The sequence below is a fragment of the Lontra canadensis genome, unplaced genomic scaffold, assembly GCF_010015895.1.
Source record: "Lontra canadensis isolate GAN:19392208 unplaced genomic scaffold, GSC_riverotter_1.0 scaffold98, whole genome shotgun sequence".
NCBI lineage: Eukaryota > Metazoa > Chordata > Mammalia > Carnivora > Mustelidae > Lontra > Lontra canadensis.
In genome coordinates this window covers 7,331,281-7,348,916 of record NW_022631092.1, presented here as the reverse complement: position 1 = coordinate 7,348,916, position 17,636 = coordinate 7,331,281, and the positions used below count along the sequence as shown (strand labels likewise).

Below are 17,636 nucleotides of genomic sequence, written 5' to 3'. Positions count from 1 at the left end.
GCGCGCAGGCGCAGGCAGCACGCGGTCCTGAGGCGCCCGCGAGGGGGGTGTGGTCAGCTTGAGTGTCACTTGACCCGGTGTCCCGCCAACTCTGTAGCTCGGTCCCGCCCTGCCCCTGGGGAACGGGAGAGGGGGCGGGAGAGGCTTTCTGGGGCTTCATCAAAGACCTTGTATTTTTCTGAGAACGATGCTCCCAGACCCTGGGGTGTGCCCTTCTCTGGCAAAAGTCGGAGCCCCTAGATGCGCCTCGGGGTCATCCTGCCGCCGGATTCCGGTGTCCGCCCGCTTAGCGGGAGTGGGCCTGCTGATAGCCTTTCTTAGCTCGCTCGGCTGCTTGGTACGGGCCCCAGGTATGGCTGTCCCTCCCTGCTTTTTCCTAGCCAGTAGTTTGGAGCTTGCGGTCAGATTTTAGCAACTTGGCTGGGTTTTGCTACTCAGTATCTTTCCGAAGTAGTTTTTGTAGCCAATCTAATTATTTTGATATAATGTTTTTCTCTCACGTGATAACTCTGGCCGTCTCTTCGTGGGGCCCAAGAGTGACTCAGCCAAGTGTAATGATAATAAAGTTAACTACTAGATTGAAAATAATCAGTATAACCTGGTTTCAACACGAAATAATATTCTATAAATTGTAAACATTAGAAGAGAGCTTATTTGTCTTCATGCTTTAATTCATTTGTGTAAGCTTTTTGGAACAGGCGGTTTACTTTTTTTCCTGTAACTACCCAGAAGACTCATGCACATGGGAAATAAAGTGGACAGCAGTAGTCAGTGTTAATGCTTCAACATGTCATTATTACAGTTTTACATGTTATAGAGAAATTCCTTGGTGGGCCCTCCAGGGCAGTCCTTTTATTCCTTGTTTTCTTTCCCAGCTGACTCTACTGCCTTCTCTATATACCCACTACTCTCAAGGTCCTAATTATCTCAGCATCTGGCGGACCTGTCATCAGCTCCTGCAGCTCCCCTCCAGTCTGGCTGAATTTCCCAGAATGCCTCCCTCCATCTTGAATTCCTTCCCTCTTGTGTCTGAGGAAAAGGAGCCTCTCTCTTTCCAGGAGTTCTGTTGAATTAGTCCCTTTCCATACCCCCCAGGAATTCACTCCATCACTTTATCCCTCCATCTTGTTCACTTCAAGCTGCATCTATCCACACACTCCTTCTCTTTGGTTTTAAAATATGTTTACCTTTCCCCTGCAAAACGAATTTTATTTCCTGTGACCTGCTGCCTCTCACCTTAGGGTCCCATTTATTTCTCCTCTTCCCCGCAAGCTTTCCTAATAGACAGCTGTGCATTTGTGGCCCCCGTTCTCTCATCTGCTCCTCAGAGTCCCGTCCATTGAGGTCTGGCTTCCACCTCTTCCATTTTATTTAACTGCCAGGCTGTTGATGGCTTCCCAATGGCCAGAAACAAAAGCTGCTATTTCTTTAGCCTACTCATTTGCCATCATTGATTTTCCACTCCTGTGGAACTCTCTTCTCCCTTGCTCTCTCGTGCCTTCTTGGTTTCTTCTTTCATGTTTTTGCTCCATCGTCTTCCAAGTCTTGGGCATTTATGTCTTTTCCTCACCTGCCCACCAAATTTAGGTGTTCTCCAAAGCCCTCTTATTTCTCATATACACACAGTCCCAGACATTCTCTTCCTTAACAGTTTCAACCAAAAGCTGAAATTTCAGGTCTCTCCTATGTTTAAATGATACTCAGCTTGGGGCTCTCTCCCTAGTTACAGACTCAAATTTCTGGCTGCCTATTTAGCACCTCCACCAGAATGTTCCTCAGGAACCTCAGACTCAGTATGACAGAAGACAAATTCATGATCATCTCCCCCCAAAAGTTTTTATTTATTTATATGAGAGAGAGCAAGCACAAGTGGGTGGACGGGCAGAGGCAGAGGAAGAAACAGATTCCGCACTGGGCAGGGAGCCTGGTGTGGGGCTCAGGGCTCGATCCCAGGACCCTGGGATCATGACCCAAGCCAAAGGCAGATGCCCAACCAACTGAACCACCCAAGTGCCCCTTGTCTGGTGTTCCCTTTCATGCTGAAAGCATCAGTCATCTTGCACTCGTCCCTCTCTTTGTCACCCCTTCTGTCTAATTAGTGAGCAGGCTCTCTTTAATGTACTTTGCAATGTCTCATATATAACTGGTCCTTTGCATTGCTACTGCCCTTGGTGAGCTCTTCCTCACTTTTCTCACTCTCCTAACTGCTATTCTTGCCTTCGACATCTACTCCCCAACCTCATTTTTTATGCTGCTGCCAGAGTAATTATCTTAAATACCTCTGAACCCATCATTCTCCTACCCAGGGGCTTCTTTTTTACCTATACCTTCTTTACTTTTACCTTTCAAGTTGAAACACATAATTTAACATGGTATTTCAATCTGCCAGATTAGATCCAGCCTGCCTTTCCAGCCCTGCCTCCCTCCCTAGAGTCTAACCCAGTGGATATCAACCCTGGCTGAGCTTTAGAACTCCTTGGAAAGCAACTTCTGGGGGTGAGATCTGGGCATTGGTATTTTAAAAGTTTGCAGCCAGGGTTGAGAACCCTTGATCTAGCCACACCTGACTACTTACACTTCCCCTTTCTTTCTTTCTCTCTCTCACTCTTTTCTTTTCTTTTCTTTTCTTTTCTTCTTTCTCTTTCTTATCTCAGTGGTGTTACCAGTGGTGGTACAGCGTAGCATTTATGGGAGTGCGTTCTGTACTCAGGCTGCCTGGAAATAGATCCCAGCCCCATCACTTACTGGTTGTGGTTGTGTAACCTGAATGATGTCCTGCTTCCTCCAAGAACACTTTCCCAATCTTCTCAGTCAGAGCGAAACTTTTTGCTCCTTTGTGCTCTCAAGTATTTTCTGTTCTTGTTGAAGGACGGGGTTGAGTCATGATGAGCTCTTAATGGATGTTCATGGAATTAACTAACATGTGCATTTTATTGTCATTATGTGCATGCGTATTTGTCTCATACTAAATAAAACAGTCTTTGAGGACAAAGATTGTATCATTCATCTTTGTATAGCCTACAGTGTCCCATATGTAGTAAACAATAGGTTTTTTTTTTTTTTTAAATTCTATCGAGAAACTCGTTTTTTTCAAAAAGAATTATCAGGGCACCTGAGTGGTACAGGTGGGTGTCTGACTCTTAGTTTCAGCTCAGGTAGCAATCTCAGGGTCATGAGATTGAGCCTGCTTGAGATTCTCTCTCCCTCTGCCCCTCCTGCTAGTGTTCTCTCTCTAAAATAAATAAAACATTAAAAATTAAAGATAAGGGACTCTTGATTTCAGCTCAGGTCAGGAACTCGGGGTTGTGAGATCAGGCCCCGCATTGGGCTCTGTTCAGGGCATGGAGCCTGCTTAAGATTCTCTCTCTCCCTCTCCCTCTGCCCACCTCCCTCTCTTAAGAAACAAAAAATAACAAATAAATAAAAATGAATTTTAGAGAGGGCGCCTGAGTGGCTCAATCAGTTAAGCATCTGCCTTTGGCTCAGGTCATGATCCCAGGGTCCTGGGATTGAGTCCCACATCAGGCTCCCTGCTCAGCAGGGAGTCTGCTTTCCCTTTCCCTCTCTCCCTCCCCCCTGCTCCTGCCCTCTCTCTGTCTCACTCTCTCTCTCAGATAAAAAAAAAGAAATCTTAAAAAAAAATGAATTTTAGGGGCGCCTGGGTGGCTCAGTGGGTTAAAGCCTCTGCCTTCGGTGCAGGTCATGATCCCAGAGTCCTGGGACCGGGCCCTGCATCAGGCTCTCTGATCAGCGGGGAGCCTGCTTCCCTTCCTCTCTCTCTCTGCCTGCCTCTCTGCCTGCTTGTGGTCTCTGTCTGTCATATAAATAAATAAAATCTTTAAAAAATTAATTTTAGAGAAAAAAATAACATAAGCCAGGCACTCTATTTAGCTGTCATTTTCAAATATTGCCAAGCATAACAACGTTCAATCCAGCTTCCAACCCCACCCCCAGCCCACTCCAGCGCTAAGGTTATATGATTCTTCAGGATCTGGATCCTCACTTTTCAGTGGGGGAACAAGTGAAATGATTAATCTTTTTGGCTTCCATTGTAAATCCATCTCACCTCACGCAGTCTGCCCACCTAGAGTGTTCACATATGGAATCTTTTTTTAAAGATTTTATTTATTTATGACAGAGAGAGATCAGGAGAGCAGAAACACAAGTACGGGGAAGTGGGAGAGGGAGAAGCAGGCTCCCTGCTGAGCAGGGAGCCCAAGGAGGGGCTCGATCCCAGGATGCTGGGGATCATGACTTTATGACCTGAGCCAAAGGCAGACGCTTGACTGACTTGGCCATCCAGGTGCCCCTCACATATGGAGTCTTATGAAGAGATGTGATGTATACAGGCAATTCAAAAAAGAACAATAAATACTACAGTTTTCCTTCATACATTCTTAATCATAAGGGTAGCTGGATACTGATGCCTGCAAGGTCACTATACTTTTAACAATCATCAGTCACAAGTCCCTTGACAATTCCATTTTCTCAAAAGAAACTCATGCATTTTAGTCATTTGGCTTTGATTGACTGATTCTGTTGTGATTCTGGAGCCCTGGGTTACTTTGCATGTGCTTGTAATTGATTGATTTAGATAAGCTTTATTTAGAGTTTTCTTCATAAGGTAGGGCAGCTTCCAGAAACACAGAAGGAAGAATAACCTCCTCTGGGACTTCCTATTCAATTAACTCCTTTGCTACCAATTCCAGACTGGGGCATGGCCCCAAATTTGAAGAGAACAGAAAGAAAAAGTCAGGGCAGAAAAGTATAGGCATACCTCAGACACTTTGTGGACTCTGTTCCAATCACTGCAATAAAGTGAATATTGCAATAAGGTGAGTCAAATAGAAATACAGCTTTGATTGGCACTGGTTTCCCCATGCACTATATTGTAGTCTATTAAGTATGCATTTGCAGTATATCTAAAAAAAAGTACATACCTTTTTAAATAAATGTACCTACCTTAATTTAAAAGATACTTTGTGGGGAAAAAAAATGCTAACCATTAGCTGAGCTTTCAGTGAGTGATAATCTAATCATAGATCTCCATATCAAATATAATAATGATGAAAAAGTTTGAAATATTGTGAGGATTACCAAAGTGCAACTCAGAGACACAAAGAGAGCAAATGCTGTTGGGAAAAATGGTGCTGTTAAGCTTAATTCAGGTTTGTAAAACTTAAATTTGTAAAAACCCAAAAGAAAAAACGAAAAACGTAGTATCTGTAAAGTGCAGTAGACTGCAGTAAGACAAGGTATGCCTGTGTCCTATTCAATTTGTGTATTTAATGTTTATTGCCTGTCTCCCACCGCCTGAATTTAAGTTCCTCCAGGCCAGTGACCCTTTTTGTCCACTGATGTAGGTCAACCACCTAGAACTGCGCCTGGCATACTGAAGGTTTTCAGTAAATATTTACTGAGTGATTGAATTTATTTCAAGTCCTTCTTCATCTACGCCTTTCTCCCCACGAAAAAATGACCAAAAAAGTACTTAGTGACAGAGATGGGGTGAGGCCTGGGTCTGTAGAATCAGAGCTGAGACTGGACAGATAGATGCCCAGCTTGAGGCTTGCGACTTCTCTCAGCCGCGTTTGGAAATCTCACCTTCTGGGCGGGCTCTGGGCCGAGCGCTCCATTTCTGATTGGTCGGCAGAGGTGATGGGCATGAGAGACAGCGAAGGAGGAGCCGCTGTCTACGCTTCCGGGAGCCGAGGTTACCGGGCGGTGGGAACCGTTGGCAAGCGGGTCTCGAGAGTAGTACCAGGAGCCCTAGAGGAGGACGAGGAGGGTGAGCGTGGGATAGGGCCCGTAGCGCGTCCATAGTTTGATACCCCTAAAATGTTAGTAGAAGGGGATTCTGGTGGCCTATGGAAGCTGGGTCCCTGGGAAGAGAAGGGGATGGAGAGGAAGCCCGATGGGGGATGGGCGTAGGGAGGCAATTGGATAAGCGGGTCATTACCCTATAGGGGGCCTCCGGGCAGCTGCGATCCCAGGCTCCTTGGCCCAGGTGTCTTCTTCCTGTTACTTCGCACCCCCGCGCTTGCACGTACCAGCTAGTGTGCTCTGGCGATGGAGAACCATCGGGAGAGGTGCAGGGATTACAGATGGAGAAGTGTGGGTCTGGTCCTTTCTTCCTCGGGATTTGGGGTCCTGGAATCGGATAACGAGACCTTTACTTTTCTGCTTTTCTGGTCTCTGACAGGTGTGGGCATGAACATGGCAGAGGGGGACACCCTGATATCAGTGGATTATGAAATTTTTGGGAAGGTCCAAGGGGTGTTTTTCCGCAAGTACACTCAGGTATGTGGCCTAGAGGCTTTGGGGACATACCAAGGTTACCTGTAGGGGAACAACAGACCATGTTCCTGATGAATGAATGTTCATTGGGAGAAGCTGGCTCTTTGGTAGCTGCATGGTGGTTTGTAGCTGCATGGTGGTTTGTAGAGCAATGGGAATGAAAACGCTTTGGAGTGGATGAAAGACAATATAAATGGCAGAATCAGGAGCTGTTATTATCATTCTTTTTGGACAGTGGTACCAGAGTACCTAGACACATATTAATGAGCTTTTCTGTTCCCAAGGGGAGTTGAGGGCTTCCCCAGTTCTCGCTGTTGTGGCCTCATCACCCCGATCACAATTCTTGTAGGAAAACTACAAGATCAGATGGCATTTTTAAAATTAACATATAATGTATTATTTGCTTCAGAGGTACAAGTCTGTGAATCATCGGTCTTACACAATTCACAGCACTCACAATAGCACATAACCTCCCTAGTGTCCATAACCTAGCCATCCTGTCTCTCCCCCGTGACCCCCCAGCAACCCTGAGTTTGTTTCCTGTGATTAAGAGTCTCTGATGGTTTGTCTCCCTCTCTGATTTCATGTTGTTTTATTTTTCCCTCGCTTCCCCTATGCTTCCCTATTTTGTTTCTTAAATTCCACATGTGAGTCATATGATAATTGTCTTTCTCTGATTGACTTATTCTGCTTAGCATAATACCCTCTAGTTCTATCCATGTCGTTGCAAATGGCAGGATTTTGGTTTTTTCCTAATGGCTATATAGTATTCCATTGTGTATATATACCACATCTTCTTTATCCATTCATCTGTTGAGGGACATCTAGGTTCTTTCCATAGTATGGCTATTGTGGACATTGCTGCTATAAACATTCGGGTGCACGTGCCCCTTTGGATCAATACATTTGTATCTTTAGGGTAAATATCCAGTGGTGCGATTGCTGGGTCGTAGAGTAGCTCTATTTTCAACTTTTTGAGGAACCTCCATGCTGTTTTCCAGAGTGGCTGCACCAGCTTGCAATGATCAGATGGCATTTAAAGATCTTATTTATTTACTTGAGAGAGAGCACGAGTGGGAGAGAGGGGGGCAGAGGGAGAAGGAGAAGCAGACTCCCTGCTGAGCAGAGAGCCTGATGTAGGGCTCGAACCCAGGACCCTGGGACCATGACCTAAGCTGAAGGCAAACGATTAACCGACTGAGCCACCCGGGTTCCCCGATCAGATAGCATTTAGATGAATTCATGATATTTATGAAATTTATGTAATTGCTTCCTCTGTAGCTGCTGCATTTTCTTCAGACCTCTTTCATTTCTTCAGCCTTGCCCATTCCCCCACTTGATTCCTTTCTACTCATTATGGCTCTGAAAGAAGAGTTCCCTTTTCAAGCTAAAGCTTTTCTAATGAAAATACTTGATCTATTCTAGGCTAAGTAATGGTAACACTGAACATGGAGTCTAGTGTTCCTATTAGAGTAACATGGTGTAATTGTGAGGATGAAGAAAACATTGACAGCCTGTACCTCTGCCTTAATGTCACTAATCTTCCCACAACATGCACATGGAGTTGTAATCTCAGTTTCCCTTCTGTCTCTGTTAAGGGGATATCAGGCTGTTGCCTTCCCAATGTATGGCCAAATATAATGAGTTAAGACTGCAGAACTTTCCAAGTGTCGCATTCCTGGTACTGTGGTACATAAAATTCAATCCTGAAATCTTCGAAATATGGATGTTACATGTCATTACCTCTTTTTTCCAATCACTTGCAAATCATTTCCTCCTGTTCCATATATGAAGTTCTTGTTGAAAGAGAATTGCTGAAAAGTCGTAGCAAGAGCTATGTTGGAGTTAGCTTTGGTACCAATTATGCAGGGTAAATTCCTGTAACTTAGTGAATGGGGGGTGACAGCTTCAAAGAAAAATTAAAGTTATTGAGGGAAAAGGACCAGGCAGTAGTATAGCTCATCTTTCTCTACTGTCCCCCCACCCCACAGTTCAGAGAGACAATAAAATAATGCAGACAACAAATATTGATTTGGAAAACTACAGGAAAATGCCATCTCTGGGCCCCTGGGTGGCTCAGTTGGTTGAGCATCTGCCTTCAGCTCAGGTCATGATTCCAGGGTTCCAGGAATGATCCCCCCCACTGCCAGCCCATCAGGCTCTCTGATCAGTCTGATCAGTGGGGCACCTGCTTCTCCCTCTCCCTCTGTCTGCTGCTCCCCCTGCTTGTGCTCTCTCTCTCTCTCTCTCTCTCTTTGTGTCAAGTAAATTAGGAAAATCTTAAAAAAAAAAAAAAGGAAGAAAGAAAGAAAATGCCATCTCTTTTTCTTCTTAATTAGACTTATAACATATTTTTTACTACTTACAGTCATTTAACCATATGTTCATTTTAACAGTTGTTTTCTTTCATGACAGTCTATATGTTGATATCATCTCACCTCTGAATTCAATCCCATTAATCACTCATTCCTGGAATAAATGATGATAGAACTCAAAGGAACTTTTTTAAAAGTTGCAATATAATTGACATCCCATAAAATTCACCCTTTTAAATAAAAATGTATAATTTTAGTGGTGTTTAGTCTATTCACAAAATTGTTCACTAATTCCAGAGCAAAAAGAAATCCCATCCCTCCCAGCCCCTGGCAATCACTAACTTCATTTCTGTCTCTATGGATTTGCCAATTCTGGACATTTAATGTAAATGGAATGATGCAATGTGTGGTCTTTTGTGTTTGGCTTCTTTCACTTAATGTAATGTTTTCCAGATTGGTCCATATCATAGCATGTGTCAGTAGAGTAGTCCCCCTTAACTGCAGGTAATACATTCTAAGACCCACAGTGGTGCCCGAAACTGGTTAGTACCAAACCATATATATACTATGTTTTTTCCTATATAGACCTATGGATGATAAATTTTAATTTATAAATTAGATACACTAAAAGATTAACAGCAATAACTAATAAAATAGAAAAATTACAATATAATAAAAGCTATGTAACTGTGGTCTTTCTCTCAAAATATCTTATTGTACTATACTCACCCTTCTTGTGATAATGTGAGATGATAAAATGTCTGTATATGAATTGAGGTGAATGATGTGGCCACTGTGAGGTAGCATTAGGCTACTTTTGTCCTTCTAATGACACTTCAGAAGGATGATCATCTTTTGAACTGCAGTTGACTGAGGGTGACCAAAACCAGGGAAAGTTAAACTATAGATGGAGAGAGACTACTGTACTTCATTCCTTTTTATGGCTGCATAATACTTCACTGTATGGATATACCACAGTTTATATATCCATTCACCAACTCATGGATATCTAGGGTGTTTCCACTTTTAGGCTATTATGTGAACACTTATGTATTTGTTTTTATATAAACATTCTTTTCAATTCCCCTGGGTGTATATACCTAAGAGTAGATTGTTGGGTCACCTGGTAAAAGTTTATATATAACTTTTTGAGGAACTGCCAAACTATTTTCATTTATTTTGTATATTTTCTATTTTTTTTTTAAGATTTTATTTATTTATTTGACAGAGAGAGACACAGAGTGAGAGAGGGACACAAGCAGGGGGAGCAGGGGAGGGAGAAGCAAGCTTCTCGCCAAGCAGGGAGCCTGATGTGGGCCTCCATCCCAGGAGCCAGGGATCATGACCTGAGCTGAAGGCAGCCACTTACCAACTAAGCCACCAAGGCACCCTATATTTTCTATTTTCTATTTTCATTTCATTTATATCTCCACTAATAATGTATGGGAATTTCAGTTTCTCCAGATCTTTGTCAACAACTGTCATTGTTTATCTTTATTAGAGCCACTATTATTCTAGTGAGTATGAAGTGTTATATCACTCTGGTTTTTGTTGTTTTATTTCATTTTAAGGTATAAATGAATTTTAGAAGATTGAAGTCATACAAAGCATGTTCTCCATCCACAATGGAACTTAATCTACAAATCATTAACAGAAAGACACTAGGAAATCTCCTATATCTGGAAACTGTGCAAAACACTTTCTTAATAAATTGTGGTAAAATATATATAATGCAAAATTTATCATTTTAACCATTTTTAAGTGTACAGTTCAGTGACCTTAAGTACATTCACATCATTGTGCAACCATCACTACCATCCATCCACAGAACTCTATCTGGCAAAACCAAAACTCTGTATCCCTTAAGCAATAACTCCTAATTCCCCCTTTCCCTCCCTAGCTCCTGGTAATCACAATTCTACTTTCTGTTTCTATGACTTTGACTACTCTAGGTACCTCATATAAGTGAAATCCCACAGTATTTGTCCTTTTTTTTTTTAATTTTATTTTTTATAAACATATAATATATTTTTTCCCCCAGGGGTACAGGTCTGTGAATCGCCAGGTTTGCTTCACAGCACTCACCAAGTATTTGCCCTTTTGTGACTGGTTTATTTCACTAGCATGTATCTGATTTTCCTTTTTTTTTTAAAGGCTGAATAATATTCTGGTGTATGTAATATACCTGGTGTATGTGATTTTGTTTGCCTTCTAATAGTTAATGATGTTAAATATCTTTTCATGTGCTTATTGGCACATGAAAGAAAATAAAGTATATCTTTTTAGAAGAAATGTCTGTTCAAATCATTTGCTATGAGTTATGTCTTATTATTGAATTGTAAAAATGTTTATATATTCAGGATACTAGTCCTGTATTACTTAAATGACTTACATATACTTCTTATGCAGGTTTTCTTTTTATTTTCTTGATGAAAACTTTGAAGCACAAAAGGTTTTAATATTGATGAAGTCTGATTTATTATTTCTTTTGTTGCTTGTGCTTTAGTGTTGTATCTAAGAAACCTTTGCCTAATCCAAGGTCATGAAGGTTTATGCCTATGTTTTCTTCTGAAAGTTTCTTCTGAGGGTTTTATCACTTAAGCTCTTAGCTTTAGATGTTTTAATCCAGTTAGAGTTAATTTTTTATATTGTGTGAGGTAGGTGGATTTTATTCTTTTGTATGTGGAGATCCTGCTGTCCCAGGATCACTTGTTAAAAAGACTATTACTTTCTCCCATTGAACTGTCATGGCATCCTTGTCAGAAATCAATTGGCTGTAAATGTAAGGTTTATTTCTGGACTCTAGTTCTAGTCCATTGACCTATCCTTATGCCAGTACCACACTGTGACTGTCATAGCTTTGAAGTAAATTTTGAAATTGGGTTGTGTGAGTCCTTCAACTTTGTTCTTCCTTTTCAACATTATTTTTAGCTATTCTGGGTCCCTTGTGTTTCCATGTGAATTTTACCATCAGCTTGTCAATTTCTGCAACCCAGGCAGCTGGGATTTTGATAGAGATTGCTTAAAATCTGTAGACCAATTTAGGAAGTATTGTTATCTTAACAATATTGTCTTCCAATTCATGAACATGGGATGTCTTTCCATTTATTCACATCTTTATTTTCTTTTTTTTTTTTTTTTTTTTTTAAGATTTTATTTATTTATTTGACAGAGAGAGATCATAAGTAGACAGAGAGGCAGGCAGAGAGAGAGAGGGAAGCAGGCTCCCCGCTGAGCAGAGAGCCCGATGCGGGACTCGATCCCAGGACCCCGAGATCATGACCCGAGCCGAAGGCAGCGGCTTAACCCACTGAGCCACCCAGGCGCCCACATCTTTATTTTCTTTTGACAATATTTTATAGTTGTAAGTAGTAAGTCCGGTACTACTTTTGTTAAACTTAGTCCTAAGAAATTTATTATGTTCAATACTATTTATAAATGGAATTGTTCCCTTAATTTCATTTTTGGTTGTTCATTGCCAGTTTATAGAAATACAACTGATTTTTGTATATTTATCTTGTATCCTGCAATCTTATAGACTTATTAGTTCTAATTTGTGTGTGTGTTTGTGTTTACCTCTTAAGATTTTTCTGTAAATGAGTATGTCATCTGTGAGTAAGGTAGTTTTACTTCTTCCTTTCTACTTTGAATGCCTTCTATTTCTTTTTCCCTGCCATGGCTAGAACCTCCAGTATAATATTGGGTAGATGTGGCAAGAGTCACTTGTCTTTTTTTTTTTTTTTTTTTTAGGTTTTATTTATTTATTTGACAGAGAGAAAGAGAGGGAGCACACACCAGTAGGCAGAGCAGCAGGCAGAGGGAGAGAGAGAAGCAGGCTCCCATTCAGCAGCGAGCTTGATGTGGGGCTCGATCATGATCGAGCAGGACTCTGGGATCATGACCTCAGCCAAAAGCAGATGCTCAACTGACTGAGCCACCCAGGCACCCCAAGAGCCACTTGTCTTGTTCCTGATCATAGGGAGAAAATAGTCAGTCTTTCACCATTAGGTATGATGTTAGCTGTGGGTTTTTCACAGATGCCTTTTTATTAAGTTGAGTATATTCCCTTCTATTCCTAGTTTGAGTGTTGGATTTTGTCAGATTTTTTTTCATCTATGAGTTGGCCATCTGTTTTCATCTCGTTTCTGTTTTCATCTCGTTTCTGTTTTATTAATATGCTTTGTTATATTTTATTTATTAATATTGTGTTTTAATTACTATGATTTTTAAACTACGGTGTAATTGATTTCTCTGTGTTGAACCAACCTTGCATTCCTAGGATAAATCCCAATTTTTCATGATGTGCCATCCTTTTTATATGATGCTAGATTTGATTTGCTCATATTGAGTTTTGTGTCAGTATTCACAAGTGATAGTAATTTATAGTTTTCTTGTGATGTCTTTGCATGGTTTTGATATGAGGGCAATACTGGCTTAATAGAATGATTTGGGGAGTTTTCTTCTGTTTTTTGGAAGAGTTTGTGAAGGATTGGTGAAAGAGTCTTCTTTAAACATTTGGTATATTGGGGTGCCTGGGTGGCTTAGTAGGTTAAGCGTCTACCTTCAGCACAGGTCATGATCCCAGAATCCTGGGATCGAGTCCCATATCGAGCTCCTTGCTCAGTGAGGGAGGCTGCTTCTCCCTCTGCCTGTCACTCCCCCTGCTTGTGCTCCCTCACACTCTTCTCTGACAGATAAGTAAATAAAATCTTTATAAACAAACGAACAAACAAACAAACATTTGGTATAGTCACCTGTGAAGCCATCAAGCCATAGGTGTTTCTTTGTGGGAAGTTTTAAATTACGGAGTCTCTTTACTTGTCATATTCAGATTGTCTATTTCTTTTTTTTTTTTTTAAGATTTTATTTATTTATTTGACAGAGAGATCACAAGTAGGCAGAGAGGCAGGCAGAGAGAGGAGGAAACAAGCTCCCTGCTGAGCAAAGAGCCGGATGCGGGGCTCCATCCGAGGACCCTGAGATCATGACCTGAACCAAAGGCAGAGGCTTTAACCCACTGAGCCACCCAGGCGCCCCTGCCTATTTCTTCTTGAGTCAGTTTTAGTAGTTTGAGTCTTTTTAGGAATCTCCCCTTTTCATCTAAGTTCTCTAATATGTTGGCACACAATTGTTTATGGTATTCCCTTATAATCCTTTTTATTTTTGTAAAGTTGGTGGTACTGCCCCCCCCCCCCGCTTTAATTACTGATTTTAGTAATTTGAGCCTTCTCTCTTTTTTATTAGTCTAGCTAAAGGTTTGGCAATTTAGTTGATCTTTTTAAAGAACCAACTTTGGGTTTCATTGATTTTTCTTTTTTATTATTTTACTAATTCCTACTCTAATCTTTATCATTTTTATCTTTCTGCTTGTTTTGAGTTTGGCTTGATCTTCTTTTTCTAGATTCCTAAGTTGGAAGTCTAGGTTATTGATCTGAAGTGAGTTTCTTTTTAGATTGAAACTGGAGTTGGTGATTATATTCCTTAAAATAATGTTTCCAGAATATGGTTATGAGGAAGAAGTAGCTTTTTGGAATTTTCTTAGGACCAAACACTATTTGCTTATTTAGATAGATATTCAAAATAGAACACAAGTCAGCAACATTATGGTATTTAAAAGTAAGAACAGAATCAAATGCATAAATAAAACCTACCGGAAATTCCCATTCTCACTGGTCAAATTTGCGAGGTTTTTTTTTTCCCTCTTAGAAATCAGATAAATTGCATTGCAATTTAAGAATTTATTTGACTTTATATCAACTCCTATGCAAAACTCAATACAATCATTATTATAGCTAGTTACCATATAAGGTAACTTTGAAGAGCTGGGGATAGCCAACTCTCATAGGTTAATTGGAAGCAGAAGAGAACAATTGTTATACAAAGTCAGTTGGATATAGGCTTCCTTAATATCCATTTGCTACATCCTTTTTTGGTGCCCCATCTTTGGCACTTAATACATGCTATAGGTATTTTCTATTTTTCTTCCTTAATTTCCTCTGTATCCCTTAAATTGTTATTTGGCTGCAGTCTCTTTTGTTCATTATACAAACATGTCTTTGCTTTGAACATAACTGATTTGATAGATACTTTAGTTTCTCATCAAACATGGTTTTGCTGTGCATAACATTTTCTTTGGCCAACTGCAGCAATTTCCCATATTTACTAGGTCACTCCTCTGGCATTTGGGCATGCAGTCATGGTAACTCCCATTTTCTTTTGTAATCCAATTCCTTCCATCTAGATAGGTTACTTAAATGATAACTTTTCTAATATTTCTGCTTGCAAATTAAAAAAAATTACCTCTAAACACGGCTACGTTTCCCAGTTTTTCAGTCATTCCACAGTTTCATGATGTAAAGGAAAGAACATTGGAAAGGCTAGGAGAAAAGCAACTGCAATGATTAGACGGTCTTCCTAAAGCTGTGATTATTTAGACAGAAGAGAAGAAAGTCAAGGAAAAACCCAACAGTTATGTAGTCTCATGAAACTTTGATGTTCAGAGGCAGATCACTACATGCTTTTTCCTTCTCTAGGAGGACAGAAAGTGGGCTTTGGATGCAATATAAAAACCTTGGGTGAGACAATTTTTCTCAAGTGAGAACAAAAGAATGAGTTGCCCAGGAAATAATGATCTTTAAAGATACAATGGACACTCATTCATCTGGATTTGTTTAGGTGTGGTCCTGGCTGAAGACAAAGAGAAGGATCAGATAATTTCATGCTTTTTCTATTTAATATACCCACTAGATTCTTGATTAGGAGAAGAGAAGATGAGCAAGATACCGCCCAGGATCCTAACAACAATCAGCCTCAGGGAATCATTTTAAAAGCATCTGATTTGCTTTAGTACTTAAGTCTGACCATGTAGCGAAAATTTCTAGTGCCTAAGTTTTATAGGGTAGAAGGAGGAGATGAAGTCAAATGGCCAACACTTCATGTTAAGGTCAATGAGATTCTCCTTGCTGTATTTCTGTTTTGACTGTTCTGGACAACATCAAATTAGTTTTGGTGGCTTGATTCTAGGCCAAGATTCTGGCAACTGATTGTAGTCTTACTGTTTTGTTCAATCTCACTGGATTTTTCTCTCTTTTGTATTTTTCTTCCCCTTAGGCTGAGGGAAAAAAGCTGGGATTAGTTGGCTGGGTCCAGAACACTGACGAGGGCACTGTGCAAGGACAATTGCAAGGTCCCATCTCCAAAGTGCGTCATATGCAGGAATGGCTTGAGACAAGAGGAAGTCCCAAATCACACATCGACAGAGCAAACTTCAGGAATGAGAAAGTCATCGTAAAGTTGGATTACTCAGATTTCCAGATTGTGAAATAATGGCTTGAATTTAAATTTTCTAAGATAAACTCACTGGTTTTGTTTTTATTGTTAATATAGATCTAGTCTGTGTTCAGTATTAGAATTGGTCAGTAAGTTATGTTAGTATCAGATATTTGAATATTACATTATATTATATATAGGATAGATGACCAACTCTACACAATTCTAAATAAATAAAAATAAATTAGAACCTTTTGCGTAGGGTACTGTCTTGCTAAACTGCATGTGGGACAAAATAAGAGGTATTTATTCAGTAAACGTCTGTGGGAAGAGAATTTTGATGTAATTTAAAGAGCTGAAAAAAAAGGCAATTACTTTGAATCACTATTTTTTTTAAAGATTTTATTATTTGACAGAGAGGGGGAGCAGCAGAGAGGGAGGGAGAAGCAGGCTCCCTGTTAAGCAAGGAGCCCAATGTGGGGCTCTATCCAGGACCCTGGGATCATGACCTGAGTAGAAGGTAGTCACTTAACCGACTGAGCCACCCAGGTGCCCCTGAATCACTTTTTTACATGGTTTCCATGAAGTTTTCTTCAGGAAATCACATAACTAATAATAACAGATCCCACAATTTCAGTTTGTTAGTGTTCAAATGACGTTTTCGGACTAATTACTTTTCTGGAGTTTCTGCTGTCATTCCTTTCCTCTGGGCAAGGATTTCATATAAAGCAATATTATGACCTAAATTACATCACACACCCTCAGCCCACCCCCAGTTCATATGTTGAACTCTTAAGGCTCAGTACCTCAGAATGGGACAATCTGGAGATAGAGCCTTTAAAGAGGTAATTAAAGTTACATGAGGTCATTAGAGTAGGCCCCAATCTAATATGCCCCAGTGTCCTTAAAAAAAAGAAAGAAATTGGACACAGACATGTACATGCACAGAGGAAAGACCATGTAAAGACAGAGGAAAAAGACCGCCATCTACAAGCCATGAAGAGAGGTCTCAGAAGAAATCAACTTGTCAACACCTTGACCTCAGACTTCTAGCCTCCAGAACTGTGACAGTAAATTTCTGTTGTTTCAGCCACTCCATCTGGTATTTTGTTAGGGCACCCCTATGAGCAATAATCAGGATTTTGCTTCCTCAGCCCTCACGTTTCCCAGTTTGGCGGGTCAGCCATTAAACATGTTTATAGCAAATGCTTACCAGATTTAACAAGTTGCTCATAAATTAAAATTTTTGGAAATAATAGGTTTTAATGAAAATGAGACAGGAAGCAAAAACAGGATTGGGTTAATAATTTTCCAAACACTTATTCTCACATTTTTACGGTTCTCATTCAGTTTGAAAAGGAGCTGCGGTGGCATTAGTAACATACCAAAAAAGTAAATGAAAGGACTCTTGGTGTCTTTATCTGTAAATTAAGAGGGATGGGCTATTTTCTCTGTCTCTCCCGTCTCTTAAATGCTATAACTCTGTAAGATGGAAAGCTGTGGATTTACTCATCCATTGAGTGCCTAACAGGGCAGGCACTGTAAACAAAATAGATAAAATCCCTACCTTCAAATAGTTTACATTCTAGTGAGAGAAGACCTACTAACACAAATAACATATATATTGAATTAAATGGTAGGTAGTACACATGAAGGTGGAAGGGGAAAGGAAAACGAGAAGAGCAGAAGTGAAAATTGCTGGGAACAGCTTTTCACACCATGGTAGGGGGGAGAAGGATTGAGAATTCGGGGTAC

General features: G+C 40.5%; 1 protein-coding gene across 2 annotated transcripts; it reads left to right on the top strand.

Annotated features, from left to right (window-relative positions):
• The first annotated feature begins 87 nt into the window (after positions 1 to 87).
• ACYP1 (acylphosphatase 1) lies at positions 88 to 16,131 on the top strand. Of its 2 annotated transcripts, none has more exons than XM_032837339.1 (3): positions 88 to 350; positions 6,203 to 6,300; positions 15,723 to 16,131. In XM_032837339.1, exons 1-3 carry the CDS (start codon positions 188 to 190, stop codon positions 15,936 to 15,938), a joined length of 477 nt encoding a protein of 158 aa, XP_032693230.1. In that variant the 5' UTR covers positions 88 to 187; the 3' UTR covers positions 15,939 to 16,131. The 2 variants fall into 2 exon arrangements, with proteins under 2 accessions (XP_032693230.1, XP_032693231.1); XM_032837340.1 differs by lacking the exon at positions 88 to 350 and adding an exon at positions 5,715 to 5,788.
• Positions 16,132 to 17,636: the final 1,505 nt, after the last annotated feature.